Source organism: Chiloscyllium plagiosum, unplaced genomic scaffold, assembly GCF_037043375.1.
Source record: "Chiloscyllium plagiosum isolate Xiang-an unplaced genomic scaffold, Cpla_swu_hap1 HiC_scaffold_47, whole genome shotgun sequence".
Taxonomy (NCBI): Eukaryota; Metazoa; Chordata; class Chondrichthyes; order Orectolobiformes; family Hemiscylliidae; genus Chiloscyllium; species Chiloscyllium plagiosum.
In genome coordinates this window covers 24,449,679-24,465,744 of record NW_028270185.1, presented here as the reverse complement: position 1 = coordinate 24,465,744, position 16,066 = coordinate 24,449,679, and the positions used below count along the sequence as shown (strand labels likewise).

Sequence of the window (16,066 nt, the reverse complement as noted above, 5' to 3'; positions counted from 1 at the left end):
GTAAATTTGAAACACAAACTGAAATTGTTGGGAAAGCTCAGAAGGTCTGGCAGCATCTGAACTCTGAGGATGAGTCACCTGACCAGAAATCTTAACTCTGATATCTCTTCATAAATGCTGCCAGATATGCTGTTCCTTGACAGAAATTTCTATTTCCGTTTCTGATTTACAGCATCTACTGTTCTTTTGTATTTTATTTAAGAGGAAAAATTCATTCTCTCAAAGGGGGTGAATCTGTGGAACTTTCAAACCCAGCGTGTTTTTCTTTCATTTTCATGCAGAGGGTGAGGCTGAGGGTGTCACTAACTAGGCAGCATTTGTTGCCCATTCCAATTGCACAAAGGGCAGTTAAGAATCAACTACATTGCTGTGGGTCTGAGGTCACATGTCAGCCACATCAAGTGGGGATGGCAGTTTCCTTCCCTAAAGGATATTAGTGAATCAGATAGGTTTTCAAAACAATCAACAATAGATTCATGGTCATCATCAGACAAATTTGTACTCTTAGAGTGTCCAAAACTGAAACTGATAACATTTGTAATTCATGGGACACGTGGTTAGTAAGATATGTGCACTGCGAACTTAGACATGATCTCATTGAATCAATACATCATGTAGCCAAACCTCGATTTCATTTTTTTTATCCTCTTTGAACGTTACACACCATGATATCATAGTGTAAATAGACAGTCAGGCAATACTATGTATCACCACATTTATTGCAGGAGGTCATGGAGACAATTGCACAAATTCTCGAGAAGCTGACAGAAAAGGAGATGAAATGGTTTTGGCAGTTATTGGCAGAACATCACATACCAACTGGCAAACTCAAGAATGCCAATGCTTTGAGACTGGTGCAGCTGCTTAGAAATTCTTTGAAGACAAAATGAAAGCTTGAAATGTGGTTTTGAATAGTCTGAAAACCATTCCTTGAATGGATCTAGTGAAAATGCTGAAACTGAAAGAGATCACTTCTATTTTCCTTCTTTGCAAATTCAATTGGCGTTTTCATTGCACTCAGAAGATTTGAGTGCTTTGAGCCAAATATTTGCTTTGGAATTGGAGACCGTACAGGATAATAGGTTGTTGTGTGCCAAGTTAACACAGCAGAATATTGTGAACTCTTGTTTCTTGTTGTCACGATGGTGCGTGAGTCAACTCCACCTTTTACAGGTTTTCCATTTTTTCACATTCTCTGCGAACATAGAAACACTCTGAGCTGACCCTTAAACCTAACATTTCCACCTGTTTTCTGGAGGAGACAAGTCAATCTTTTCAGCGACAAAAGTTTTCTGAATTCCAGTCCTACATAGATGAGCAATTCTTTCTGTGGAATTTCTACAGTCAGGGGGTGGTAAATCTGTGAAACGGATTGAAGCAGAAGACTGTGGAGGCCATGTCATTGAGTATCTTTAAGGCAGAGATAGATAGTAAGGTTATGGTGAAAAAGAATGGGATTGAGAAGCATATCAGCCATGATCGAATGGTGGGTCAAATGCCTAATTCTATTCTTGTGTCTTATGGTCTTACAATCTTGAATCCTTTGATCTATACTCCTTAGTAACTGAAAAGGAATTCTATACAGTCAAACCACTTGAAATTTCATGGAAATCTAGTGAATAAACAATGTCCAGGAAAGAGGTCACTTATTTACTACAAGAAGCAAAAACCCTTAGTGACTGAAATCAGTTTGATGAAGCAGGTTAACATTGCCTCGGAATTAAATTTCTCCTTCCAGTAAAGCAAACGAGAAAAGCATGACAAATATAAAGACAAGTTGATCCTTCTTAAACGTGATCTATCATTCGGTATGGTCAAGACTGAAGTTGTCTGACAACTTGACATAGATTCTAATTTCCCAAAGTACCAGAAATTTGTTGGTAATAGATAAAATTAAATAGCATCAAGACAATCTGACATGCACAAATCCAAAGCTGCACAATGCACAGAGTGAAGTAATGTTTCCTCATCATGGTCATAAATGATTCAATGTTTATCCTACAGTTTAAACTCCCCACTATCCCACCAACCTTTATTAGATTCTAAAATTAGAGGAAACAACTATTCTATGCTTACCCTGTCAAGCCCTTTCCAAATTTTTCCATGTCAATAAAGTCGGCTGTCATTTTCAAAGGTTCAGAATGTCAGTGGAACAGCACTCACCGTTGGACAGCCACTTCAGTTTGATTTCCTACCAGCTCTGCTCTGTTCCAAACTTTACAGCAGATTTTCTGAGCCCCACCTTGTTATGAATGTGAAGTAAAGTGTCCATTGGAAGTGTTGGAAGGACTAGAGTACAACATGAGGAAGACAAGTCATGCCATTTTTACTCATGGAAGTAGCCGTCATAGATTGAGTTTCTAATGTCTTTGAATGGGTCAGTGGGTGTGTGGAAGAATGAGCTGATGGTGGCAGTGTGGGGAGGTAGGTAATGTAAGTGGGTGACGATGCAGACTGAGTGAACTGAAGAGTATCAGGCAGGTGTGGGGAATCAGCTGGAAGGTGGGTGGTGGGAATGGTAATTCAGAGGCAGGCTCAGGGATGCGGTGGTTAGCTCAGTTGGCTGGATGGCTAGTTTGTTACTCACAGTGATGTTAATAGCCAAGGTTCAGTTCCTGCACTGGCTGAGGTCACAGTGAAGGTCCATCCTTCTGAACCCCTCAGCCCCACCTGAAGTATGGAGACGCTCATGTTAAACTACCGGCAGTCAAAGAACATTGCAATACAGGCCCACATGTTTCCACTGACCATGAAGCCATTCTAAACTAATCCCATCTGCCTGCATGTGGTCCATATCACTCCCCATTCATGTATCTGTGCAAGTGGTCTTAAAATTTGCTAACATCTCTGTTTCTGCTACCTCCTCTGACAATGTGCTCCAGGACCTACCACCCTCAGCATAAAGACCTTTCCCCCTCTCATCTTAAACTATGTCCTCTAGTATTGGACATTTCCACCATGGGAAAAATACTGACTATCTATGCCTTTTGTAATTCGGTTTGGTCATCGAACTCGTTTGTCCAACTTTTTTTTAGATTAGATTACTTACAGTGTGGAAACAGGCCCTTCAGCCCAACAAGTCCACACCGACCCGCCAAAGCGTATACCACCCAGACCGATACTCCTACATTTACCCTTTCACCTAATACTACGGAAAATTTAGCATAGCCAATTCACCTAACCTGCACATTTTGGGATTGTGGGAGGAAACCAGAGCACCTGGAGGAAACCCACGCAGACACGGGGAGAATGTGCAAACTCCACACAGTCAGTCGCCTGAGTCGGGAATTGAACCCGGGTCTCTGGTGCTGTGAGGCAGCAGTGCTAACCACTGTGCCACCGTGCCGCCCTTCTCCTTATAGCTAAAACATTTCAATCCAGGCTACATCCTAATTAAGTTCTTTGCATCCTCTCCAAATGATTTGGAGATCAGAACTGCACCCAAAACTACAAATGTTGCCAAATGTGGTTATTCATATAGGTTGATAAAAGTTGAGGTCACAGCACTGATGCCCTGTGGCAAGCCTTCAGTACACCTTGCTAACCAGAAAATGACCAGTTTATGACTGCTCTATATTTCCTGATCAATTTTATTTCCAAAATGCTACCTCTTACCCATGATTATTTTTCTCAATTATCAATTTATTGACACCTTCATTAAATGTCTTCTTATTATCTAAGTACAGAACTTCTACGAGGTCCACTTTATCCACTACATGTGTTGATTTCTCAATGAACCTCAATAAATTCATCCCACGTGATTTCTCCTGCACAAATCCATGTTGAGTTGTTTAATTTTCCTTATTTTTGAATGTCGTATTATAATTTGCTGAATAATTCTTTCTACCCTTTGGTGATATCACCCCTGTGGTGACTAGAAAAAATGTTGCTGCATCTTTTTGTCCCCAGTTTGAAAATTCCTCACTACTGTTGGAGCAAGATGACTAAATAAATCGCTCGACACCAGGAGTCCACTTCCACCATCAAAGAGTTTATTGATGTCGCACTGCTGGTTTGAAATCTCGGGAGCATCTTCAATGGACAAATGAAAACGGTGGCACAGTTGTTCAGGCATTAGCGCTACTGCCTCACAGAACCAGAGACCTAGGTTTGATTCCACCCTCAGGCTGTTATCAGTCTGATATTTGCACGTTCTCCCTGTGTCTGCGTGGGATTCCTCCGAATGCTCTGGCTTCTTCCCACAGTCCAAAAATGTTTAAGTGAGGTGGATTGGCCATGCTAAATTGCACATAGTACCCAGAGATGTTTTGTTAGGTGGATTCGCCATGGGAAATGCAAGATTACTCTTAATTATTTCCAATGGAATTGTCCATTGTGATCTTTGAGGCATTCTTCTCTTCATTATTAGCTACATCTTCATTTTTCTGGATCTTCTGCAAAACGCTTGATCTTACCCCTTAAATTCATATCCAAATTATTCATTGATAACATCAAAGTAAGGAACCTAGAACCAATCATCAAATCTCCATTCAAACTCCATAAACATTCAACCATATTAGTCAAACAAGATCTTGCCTTATGAAATCTGTTTGTTCTGTCTCTTCCATACCTCAGAGATTTGTGTTTCGAACTCTTTGCCTGTTTGGAGGATCAATTAAAAAAAAATCTTCCAGTATGTGAGTGTTTCACTGGCAAAGGCTTATCCCTAATTGCTCTGGAGAACGTGGAGATGTTCTATCTTTTTTCACTGCTGCCGTTCATGTGGTGGATTTGCACCCAGAATGCTATTACAGAGTTTCAGTAATACCTGTACCTCTGCAGGGCATTTGATGGAAATGGGAAACAATTGGTGGACTGGGCCAATACTGAAGAATGAGTAACGCTCCATGTGGACTTTGCTTATGAATATGATCCAGAATTATTATAACCAAACAATGAAGGAAACTTAAATGCGAACGTCACTAAACTCAAGTAAGTAAGAAATAATGTGTTGATTGATGGACAGCAACTTAATGTTTGAAGGAAGTGACTGCAGAACTAAAACATGCATTGGCTGTACTTTTCAAAGTTCAGAAAAATGCTCAGCACTTTAGAAAACCAGAAATATATCTCCTTGTGACAAGAAATGAGGGAGATTGGATAGACCATGAAAGGAGCCCAATAAAGCTCCAAAGAGATTCTAATGCAATGACTATGAGATGATTGTCTGAGAGTTGAGCCTTCTGATTGTTAGATTACTCTACATCTGAAACCATTAAAACAAAGGTTGGAGTCTGAGAGTTTTGGTGGATTCAGAAAAAAATACTTGCAGAGTAATCCAGGAAACGTTAGAGTATGCAAGTGTGCCAAACATCCTCAACCAATATTCAAAACCTGGTCTTCCCCATCCGTCCTTGTCCTTCTCCTTCCCCTCCTCTTCCATCCTCACCCCTTCCCTTCCTTCCCCCTCCCTTTCCCCCTTCCCTTCCCATCTACCCTCCAACTCTCCCCATTCCCACCTCAACCCTTCCCCTCTACCCTCCAACTCTCCCCATCCTCTCCTCATCCCTTCTCCTCTACCCTCCAAATCTCTTCCAATCACCGCTTCATCCCTTCCCCTCTACCCTCCAACTCTCCCAATCCCCTACTCATCCCTTCCCCATTACCCACCAACTCTCCCCATCCCTTCCTCATCCCTTCCTCTCTACCCTCCAACTCTCCCCATCCTCTACTCATCCCTTCCCCTCTACCCTCCAACTCTCCCCATCCCCTACTCATCTCTTCCCCTCTACCCTCCAACTCTCCCCACCCCTTCCTCATCCCTTCACCTACCCTCCAACTCTCCCCTTCCCCTTTCTCAACCCTTTCCCTGTATTCTCCACCTCTTCCACTCAACACTTGTCCATTCTCCCTCTCTTTCTATCTCCCCTTCCTACCTACTCCTCCCATCCATTCTCCCCTCTTCCTCCTCTTACACTCCGCCCATCCCTCTGCCACCTCAAGAACAACTCAGGAACACCCTGCCACCTCACCCAGTTGACAAGGTTTTCTCTCACTCACCCACCTGCCATGCTCCCCTGTTACCTTCTCTAACTGCTTACACACCTAACTTACACACTTACCTTCACTCAGTGGCCTGTCAATGAGGCTTTGTCTCCTTTGAACAGTGTTTACTCACTGTCACATGGGAGCGAATGCCGTATAAATGCTGACTGTCTTCGACAGAGATGCTTCCTTCAAGGATTGCTGTACATCAACTTTGAAGAAGGGTTAATTTTACTGCTCCTCAAATACTGCCTGAACTGCCGGGCTTTTCCAGAACCACTCTAATCGATTTTACTGCTCCTTGGATGCTACCTGAACTGCTGTGCTTTTCCAGCACCACTCTAATTTAGACTCCTTCATTAAAAGTCAGCCCATGAAATGGAATGAATGTAAGTCATCATTGACAGTGTAGATCATGGGCATTTCCTCCCCATGGCAGATGGCTCTCAGAGTGTATTAGTTTAAGCTCAGACAGAACTGGTTTAGAGGGGATCTAAGGATTTGTTTCAGCCAGAAGATGGCAGAAATATGGAATATGGTGCCTGAGAGGATGGTGGAGGAAGATACTCTCGCAACCTTGAAGAAGCATCACAACAGATGTCAGGGCAGAAAAGGTTATAGACCAAGTGCCGGAAAATGTTTGGTGTTTAGCATCGACATGGTGGGCCGAAGAGCCTCTTTCGATGTTGTATGGTCCTACGACTGTAAGCAACCTCTTGTCTGATCTGGGTGGGACTTTAAGCAAAATGGGACGACAAGCATCAATTACTTTAATCCTTACACACTCCCGAGGCTTTGAATAAAAATGCATGGACCACTGCCCCACTTTCTGAGGATGAAAAGTTTTTCTTCAGTGAAAATAAATCCAAAGGCTACAGTCATGATGGAAAGGTACGATATCCTCCTGTGAGTATCCCAAAAGATGGATTTAAAAATCCTATTGTTACTCAATGACTGTTTAATGATAAATTTTGATTAACATAGATTGAGGCAATGGTACAAATTCAGAATGTTTGCACGGTCGAAAAAATATGTGACATGACAGTTGAAAGCTGTTTTGAAGTGTCTACAATTTCTGAACCTTTTTGGATCAAGCTTTCTGCCACTGTCCCAAACTCATTCAAATCCATCTGTTGGAGTATCTCTGTTTGACATCGTCCTGAAGTTGTTTGCTGCATATTGGAATTTATTTCTTTTCATTACTTTTTTTTCAAAACATCTATTTCACATGGAAGCGGTTCTAAAGTTTAGAAAATCTCATTTTCCTTGATCTGAGTATTTAATAAGATTTAATAAGTAGAAATTGGAAATCTTGGGCCCGTAGGAATTCCATTCCCTGCATGAGCTCTATGCTGCCCAACAATTCAACTCTTAAACAAAGTCACCACAGACCCAGAGGAGTGTTCACTCATTAAACCGAAACAACTCATGGCGATTTAAACAGGTCATCATGTCTCAGGTGAGGGCTGAGATTGAGAAAGTGCAACTTTCATGATGAGCAGGCTTCCAATTTGAACCCATACTGTTCAGTCTTCATCAAAAACGAGCCAGCCAGTTGAGCTAACCAGCTGCTTACCTTGCCTAATAGATTGTTCAAATAGAACATAGAACATAGAAGAATACAGCGCAGTACAGGCCCTTCGGCCCTTGATGTTGCGCCGATCCAAGCCCACCTAACCTACACTAGCCCACTATCCTCCATATGCCTATCCAATGCCCGCTTAAATGCCCATAATGAGGGAGAGTCCACCACTGCTACTGGCAGGGCATTCCATGAACTCACGACTCGCTGAGTAAAGAACCTACCCCTAACATCTGTCCTATACCTACCCCCCCCTTAATTTAAAGCTATGCCCCCTTGTAATAGCTGACTCCATACGTGGAAAAAGATTCTCACTGTCGACCCTATCTAAACCCCTAGTCATCTTGTACACCTCTATCAAGTCACCCCTAAACCTTCTTTTCTCCAATGAAAACAACCCCAAGTGCCTCAGCCTTTCCTCATACGATCTTCCTACCATACCAGGCAACATCCTGGTAAACCTCCTCTGCACCCGTTCCAGTGCATCCACATCCTTCCTATAGTATGGCGACCAAAACTGCACACAATACTCCAGATGCGTCCGCACCAGAGACTTATACAACTGCAACATGACCTCACTACTCCGAAACTCAATTCCTCTACCAATAAAAGCCAGTACGCCATATGCCTTCTTCACCGCACTATTTACCTGGGTGGCAACTTTCAAAGATCTGTGTACATGGACACCAAGATCCCTCTGCTCATCCACACTACCAAGTATCCGACCATTAGCCCAGTACCCCATCTTTTTATTACTCTTACCAAAGTGAATCACCTCACACTTAGCTACATTGAACTCCATTTGCCACCTTTCTGCCCAGTTCTGCAGCTTATCTATATCCCGTTGTAACCTGCCACATCCTTCCTCACTGTCTACAACTCCTCCGACTTTCGTATCATCCGCAAACTTGCTCACCCAACCTTTTAACCCCTCCTCCAGGTCATTTATAAAAATGACAAACAGCAATGGTCCCAAAACAGATCCTTGCGGAACACCGCTAGTGACGGCACTCCAAGATGAACCTTTGCCATCAACTACTACCCTCTGTCTTCTTCCAGCCAGCCAACTCCAAATCCAAACCTCCAAATCACCCTCAATGCCATACCTCCGTATTTTTTGCAGTAGTCTACCATGGGGAACCTTATCAAATGCCTTACTAAAATCCATATACACCACATCTACCGCTTTCCCCTCGTCCACCTCCTTAGTCACCTTCTCAAAGAATTCAACAATGTTTGTGAGGCACAACCTGCCCTTCACAAAACCATGCTGACTATCCTTGATCACATTATTCCTATCCAGATGTTCATAAATCCTATCCCTTACAATTCTCTCTAAGATTTTGCCCACAACAGAAGTGAGACTCACCGGCCTATAGTTACTAGGGTTATCCCTACTCCCCTTCTTGAACAAGGGAGCCTCCAATCTTCTGGCACTACTCCTGTAAACAACGAGGACATAAAAATCAAGGCCAATGGCTCTGCAATCTCCTCCCTTGCTTCCCAGAGAATCCTAGGATAAATGCCATCAGGCCCAGGGGACTTATCTATTTTCACCCTTTCCAGAATTTCCAACACCTCTTCTCTACATACTCAAAGCCATCCATTCTACTTAATTTTGACTCAGTATTCACATTGACAACAATGTCCTGTTCCTGATTGAATACTGACGAAAAGTATTCATTCAGTATCTCCCCAATCTCTTCAGCCTCCACACACAACTTCCCACTACTATCGTCGACTGGACCTATTCCTACCCTAGTCATTCTTTTATTCCTGACATACCCATAGAAAGCCTTAGGATTTTCCCTAATCCTACCAACTAAGGACGTTTCATGTCCCCTCCTTGCTGCTCTTGGCTCTCTCTTCAGGTCCTTCCTGGCTACCTTATAACTCTTAATCGCCCCAATTGGACCTTCACGCCTCATCTTTACATAGGCTGCCCTCTTCCATTTAACAAGGGATTCCAATTCCTTATTAAACCACGACTCCCTCACACGACCCTTTCCTCCCTGCCTGACGGGTACATACTTATCAAGGACACACAATAGTTGCTCCTTGAACAAGCTCCACATATAAATTACGCCCTTGCCTTGAAGCTTACTTTTCCAAGCCACACATCCTAAGTCATGCCTCACCACATCATAATTTTCCTGCCCCCAGCTATAACTCTTGCCCTGACGTGCACACTTATCCCTCTCCATCACTAGAGTAAAAGTCACCGAATTGTGGTCACTGTCCCCAAAGTGCTCACCTACCTCTAATTCTAACACCTGACCTGGTTCGTTACCCAGAACCAAATCCAGTATGGCCTCACCTCTTGTTGGCCTATCTACATATTGTGTCAGGAAACCCTCCTCCACACATTGGTAAAACACTGACCCATCTAACGAACTTGAGCTATAGCTTTCCCAATCAATATCAGGAAAGTTAAAGTCCCCCATAACAACCACCCTATTACTTTCACTCTTCTCTTGAATCATCCTCGCAATCCTTTCTTCTACATTTCTAGGACTATTAGGAGGCCTGTAAAAAACTCCTAACAGGGTGAACTCACCTTTCCTATTTCTAACCTCAGCCCAAACTACCTCAGATGGCGAGTCTTCATCCATCGTCCTTTCCACCGCTGTAATACTATCTTTGACAAGCAATGCCACACCTCCCCCTCTTTTACCCCCACCTCTGACCCTACTAAAACATTTAAACCCTGGTACCTGCAACAGCCAATCCTGTCCCTGTTCTACCCATGTCTCCGTAATAGCCACAACATCGAAGTCCCAGGTACCAACCCACGCTGCCACGCTGAACTCCATCTGCCATCTCTCAGCCCATCTCTGCATCCTGTCAATGTCCCTCTGCAGCCTACAACAGCCCTCTATACTGTCAACGACATCTCCAACCTTTGTATCATCTGCAAACTTGCTGACCCATCCTTCAATCCCCTCATCCAAGTCATTAATGAAAATTGCAAACAGTAGAGGCCCAAGGACAGAGCCCTGTGGAACACCACTCACCACAGACTTCCAGGCAGAATATTTTCCTTCTACTACCTCTCGCTGTCTTCTGTTGGCCAGCCAATTCTGTATCCAGACAGCTAAGTTCCCCTGTATCCCAGTCCTCCTGACCTTCTGAATCAAATGCCTTGCTGAAGTCCATATATACCACATCCACAGCTCAACCCTCAACTTTTCTAGTCACATCCTCAAATAACTCAATAAGGTTTGTGAGGCATGACCTGCCCCTCACAAAGCCGTATTGATTGCATTTAATCAAGCCATGCTTTTCCAGATGGTCATAAATCCTATCCCTCAGAATCCTTTCTAACACCTTGCAGACGACAGACGTGAGACTTACTGTTCTGTAATTGCCGGGGATTTCCCTATTTCCTTTCTTAAAGAGAGGAATTACATTTGCCTCTCTCCAGTCCTCAGGTACGACTCCAGTGGAGAGCGAGGATGCAAAGATCATTGCAAGTGGCGAAGCAATTGCATTTCTCGGTTCCCAAAGCAGCCGAGGACAAATCTGGTCCGGATCTGGTGACTTGTCAATCTTAATGTTTGACAATATTTTCAGCACATCAGCTTCCTCTATCTCTATCCATTCCAGCATGCACACCTACTCTTCAAAGGTTTCATTCACTACAAAGTTCGTTTCTTACGTAAAGACAGAAGAAAAAAACTCATTTAGGGCTTCCCCTACCTCCTCAGACTCCACACACAAATTCCCTATGCTATCCCTGATCGGCCCTACTCTTTCTTTGACCATTCTCTTATTCCTCACATAAGTGTAAACTGCCTTTGTGTTCTCCCTAATCCGTTCTGCCAAGCCTTTGTCATGCCCCCTCTGGCTCTCCTCAGACCATTTTAAGCTCCTTCCTCGCCTGCCTGTAATCCTGTAATCCTGTAAAGCTGAGCTTGACCCTAGCTTCCTCCACCTTATGTAAGCTACCTTTTTCCTTTTGATGAGAAGCTGCAACGCTCTCGTCATCCAAGGTTCCTTTAGCTTACCACTTCTTGCCTGTCTCAGAGGGGCATATTTATTCATCACTTGCAACAACAGTTCCTTAAACAGTCTCCACATGTCTATAGTGCCTTTACCATGGAACAATTGCTCCCAATCCATGCTTCCTAACTCATGTCTAATCGCATCATAGTTTCCTCTTCCCCCAATTAAATATCCTCCCATTTTGCCTAATCCTCTCCTTCTCCATAGTTATGTAGAATGTGAGGCAGTTGTGGTCACTATCACCAAAATGTTCTCCCACCACAAGATCTGATACCTGTCCCGGCTCGTTTCCGAGCACCAAGTCTAGAATGGCCTCTCCCCTCGTCGGCCTGTCAACGTACTGAGTTAGGAAACCCTCCTCAACACACCTTACAAAAACAGCTCCATTCAAATCTTCTGCTCGAAGGAGATTCCAATCAATATTGGGAAAGTTAAAGTCACCCATTACAACAACCCTACGACATCCACACTTTTCCAAAATCTGCCGACCTATGCTTTTTTCCATTTCCCTGCTGCTATTGGGGGGCCTGTAGTAAACCCCTAACGAGGTGACTGCTCCCTTGCTGTTCCTAATTTCCACCCATACTGACTCGGTAGGCAGATCTTCCTCGACAATGGAAGCTTCTGTAGCTGTGATACACTCTCTGATTAGTAGTGCTACACCCCCTCCTCTTTTCCCCCCTTCCCGATCCTTTTTAAATGCTTCAATCCCTGGAACATCCAGCAACCATTCCTGCCCCGAGAAACCCATGTCTCTGTTATGGCCACAACATCATAGCACCAGGAACTGATCCATGCTAAGTTGATCACTTTTATTCCTGACACTCCTTGCGTTAAAGCAAACACACTTTAACTGATCCCTTGGTTTCTTCCAAGGAAAATTCTTCCCACTAGCTGGTCTACCTCTTGATATTGCCTCATCAGCATCAACTCTCACCTCCGGTATACAGCTCAGGTTCCCATCCCCCGCCATACTATTTTAAACCCTCTCGAACTACTCAAGCAAACCTTCCACCTAGGACATTGGTCCCCTTCCAGTTCAGATGCAACCCGTCCTTCTTGTACAGGTCCTACCTTCCCCAGAAGGCATCCCAATTATCTACATGTCTGAAGCCCTCCCTCCTACACCAGCTGCACAGCCACGTGTTAAGTTATGTCCACTCCCTGTTCCTCACCTCGCTATCTCGTGGCACCGGTAGTAAACTAGAGAACACTACTCTGTTCGTCCTGCTTTGCAGCTTCCATCCAACTCCCTGAAATCACTTTTTATATCCTCGATCCTTTTCCTGGCTATATCATTAGCGCCAATATGTAACACGATTTCTGACTGTTCGCACTCCCCTTTTAGAACCTTATACACCCGATCGGACCCTGGCAACAGGCAGGCAACATACCTTCCAGGAATCCCGATCATGACCACAAAATCTCCTGTTGATTCCCCTAACTATCGAGTCCCCTACCACGAGTACTTTTCTATTCTGCCCCCTTCCCTTCTTTGCCAGAGTGTCAGGCTCAGTGCCAGAGAACTGACTGTTATGGCTTTCCTCTTGTAGGTCATTCCCCCCAGCAGTATCCAAGACTAGCTTAAATTAAGACTACAATACAATTGAAGGGTTTCAGTGTGGTTTACTTGTAGAATTACCGATACTGGAATTGAAAACAGATATCCAGTTGTTTTGGTGGTTTTAATATAGAACGACAGATATCCGGGGTGGTAGGTGCGGGTGGGGTGGTGTGAGGGGTGTTTGGGAGATGAGTTACAGACAGGAATCTAATCATGAGGAGCGGATGATTTATATATCAAACAAGCAGATAGGACAGGGAAGATAACGGGGAGAGAAAATAACTACCATAGACCAACTCAGAAATAACCATTTATGTGGAGGTTTCCAAGTGCTCTGAAAGATGGGGCAGAACCAGGTCAACACACAGTGACCAACAGTCAGGAAGGGGCTGAAAGATATTTGGATTTCTAAATGGCATCAGATGAAGACAGTCTTAGATTTTAAACACTGAATCAGCAGAGATAGATTGGAAAGTAAATTGGAATGAGCACAATTTACAGGAAATTAACCTGCTCATTCAACCAACATTTAGGACAAATGATGCGTTAGCAGACCTTACTAGGAATTGGAATTGGTTAGTAAGGGAAAGGTTGAGGAGAAAGTGAGGTCTGCAGATGTTGGAGATCAGAGCTGGAAATGTGTTGCTGGAAAAGCGCAGCAGGTCAGGCAGCATCCAGGGAACAGGAGAATCGATGTTTCGGGCATAAGCCCTTCTTCAGGAAAGTTTGTCCAGCAGGCTAAGATAAAAGGTAGGGAGGAGGGACTTGGGGAAGGGGCGTCGGAAATGTGATAGGTGGAAAGAGGTCAAGGTGAGGGTGATAGGTCAGACTGGGGTGGGGGCGGAGAGATCGGGAAGAAGATTGCAGGTTAGGAAGGCGGTGCTGAATTCGATGGATTTGACTGAGACAGGGTGGGGGGAGGGGAAATGAGGAAACTGGTGAAATCCGAGTTCATCCCTTGTGGTTGGAGGGTTCCTAGGTGGAAGATGAGGCGTTCTTCCTCCAACCGTCGTTTTGTTGTGGTCTGACGATGGAGGAGTCCAAAGACCTGCATATCCTTGGTGGAGTGCGAGGGGGAATTGAAATGTTGAGCTACAGGGTGGTTGGGTTGGTTGGTCCGGGTGTCCCAGAGGTGTTCTCTGAAATGCTCCGCAAGTAGCCGGCCTGTCTCCCCAATATAGAGGAGGCCACATCGGGTGCAGAGGATGCAATAGATGATGTGTGTGGAGGTGCAGGTGAATCTGTGGTGGATATGGAAGTTTCCTTTGGGGCCTTGGAGGGAGGTGAGGGGGGAGGTGTGGGCGCAAGTCTTGCACCTCCTGCGGTTGCAGGGGAAGGTGCCGGGAGTGGAGGTTGGGTTGGTGGGGGGTGTGGATCTGACGAGGGAGTCACGGAGGGAGTGGTCTTTACGGAATGCTGATAGGGGAGGGGAGGGAAATATATCCTTGGTGGTGGGGTCCGTTTGGAGGTAGCGGAAATGATGGCGGATGATGCGCTGTACATGGAGATTGGTGGGGTGGTAGGTGAGGACCAGTGGGGTTCTGTCCTGGTGGCGGTTGGAGGGGCGGGGCTCAAGGGCGGAGGAGCGGGAAGTGGAAGAGATATGGTGGAGGGCATCGTCGACCACGTTGGGGGGGAAATTGCGGTCCTTGAAGAAGGAGGCCATCTGGGTTGTGCGTTTTTGGAACTGGTTCTCCTGGGAGCAGATGCAGCGGAGTCAAAGGAATTGGGAGAATGGGATGGTGTTTTTACAGGGGGCAGGATGGGAGGAGGTGTAGTCCAGGTAGCTGTGGGAGTCGGTCGGTTTGTAGTAGATGTCCGTGTTGATTCGGTCGCCTGAGATAGAAATAGAAAGGTCGAGGAAGGGGAGGGAGGAATCTGAGACTGTCCAGGTGAATTTGAGGTCGGGGTGGAAGGTGTTGGTGAAGTGGATGAACTGTTCAACCTCCTCGTGGGAGCACGAGGCGGCGCCGATACAGTCATCGATGTAGCGGAGGAAAAGGTGGGGGGTGGGGCCAGTGTAGTTGCGGAAGATGGATTGTTCCACATATCCTACGAAGAGGCAGGCATAGCTGGGGCCCATGCGGGTGCCCATGGCTACTCCTTTTGTTTGGAGGAAGTGGGAGGATTGGAAAGAGAAGTTGTTCAGGGTGAGGACAAGTTCAGTCAGTCGAAGGAGGGTGTCAGTGGAAGGGTACTGGTCGGTACGGCGGGAAAGAAAGAAGCGGAGGGCTTTGAGTCCTTCGTGATGGGGGATGGAGGTGTACAGGGACTGGATGTCCATGGTGAAAATAAGGCGTTGGGGACCGGGGAAGCGAAAATCATGGAGCAGGTGGAGGGCATGGGTGGTGTCCCGAACGTAGGTGGGGAGTTCTTGGACTAAGGGGGACAGGACGGTGTCAAGGTATGCGGAGATGAGTTTGGTGGGGCAGGAGCAGGCGGAGACAATGGGTCGGCCGGGGCAGTCAGGTTTGTGGATTTTGGGCAGGAGATAGGAGCAGGAGGTGCGGGGTTGTGGGACTATGAGGTTGGAGGCGGTGGATGGGAGATCCCCCGAGGTGATGAGGATGGTCTGGGAGATGATGGTTTGGTGGTGGCGGGTGGGGTCATGGTCAAGGGGGCAGTAGGCGGAGGTATCTGCGAGCTGGCGTTTGGCCTCAGCGGTGTAGAGGTCGGTGCGCCAGTAAGGGAAAGGTGTCAGATTATTGTAGGGCTGCACTGAAAAATTAAAATTGGCCTGGAACCAATTGCCTCTTGCTGAAAATAATCCCAAATTGGAATGATCCTTTACATGTTGAAGACATTAACTACACTACCTGAGTCACTTCTCACACTTGCCTACATTGAACTATACCCCCCTCTATTTTTTCCCATTCTTTTTACAATTTCACTACCATACTGGTTACAATGCTGCCTATCTGCCAACAGAC

At 45.3% G+C, this 16,066-nt stretch overlaps 1 protein-coding gene across 4 annotated transcripts in view; it reads right to left on the bottom strand.

Moving 5' to 3' along the window:
- The window catches only part of LOC122545856 (NACHT, LRR and PYD domains-containing protein 3-like), an 88,985-nt gene that overhangs the window by 19,035 nt on the left and 53,884 nt on the right, over window positions 1-16,066 (bottom strand). The window contains exon 12 of one of the 4 annotated variants that reach the window (XM_087984097.1): window positions 968-1,195. The exons of the other annotated variants lie outside the window; for them this stretch is intronic. Coding sequence (XP_087840223.1) covers window positions 1,168-1,195 — 28 coding nt within the window. The 3' untranslated portion in view covers window positions 968-1,167. Of the gene's footprint in view, window positions 1-967; window positions 1,196-16,066 lie in introns of those variants that run through there. 4 annotated transcript variants of the gene reach the window in all.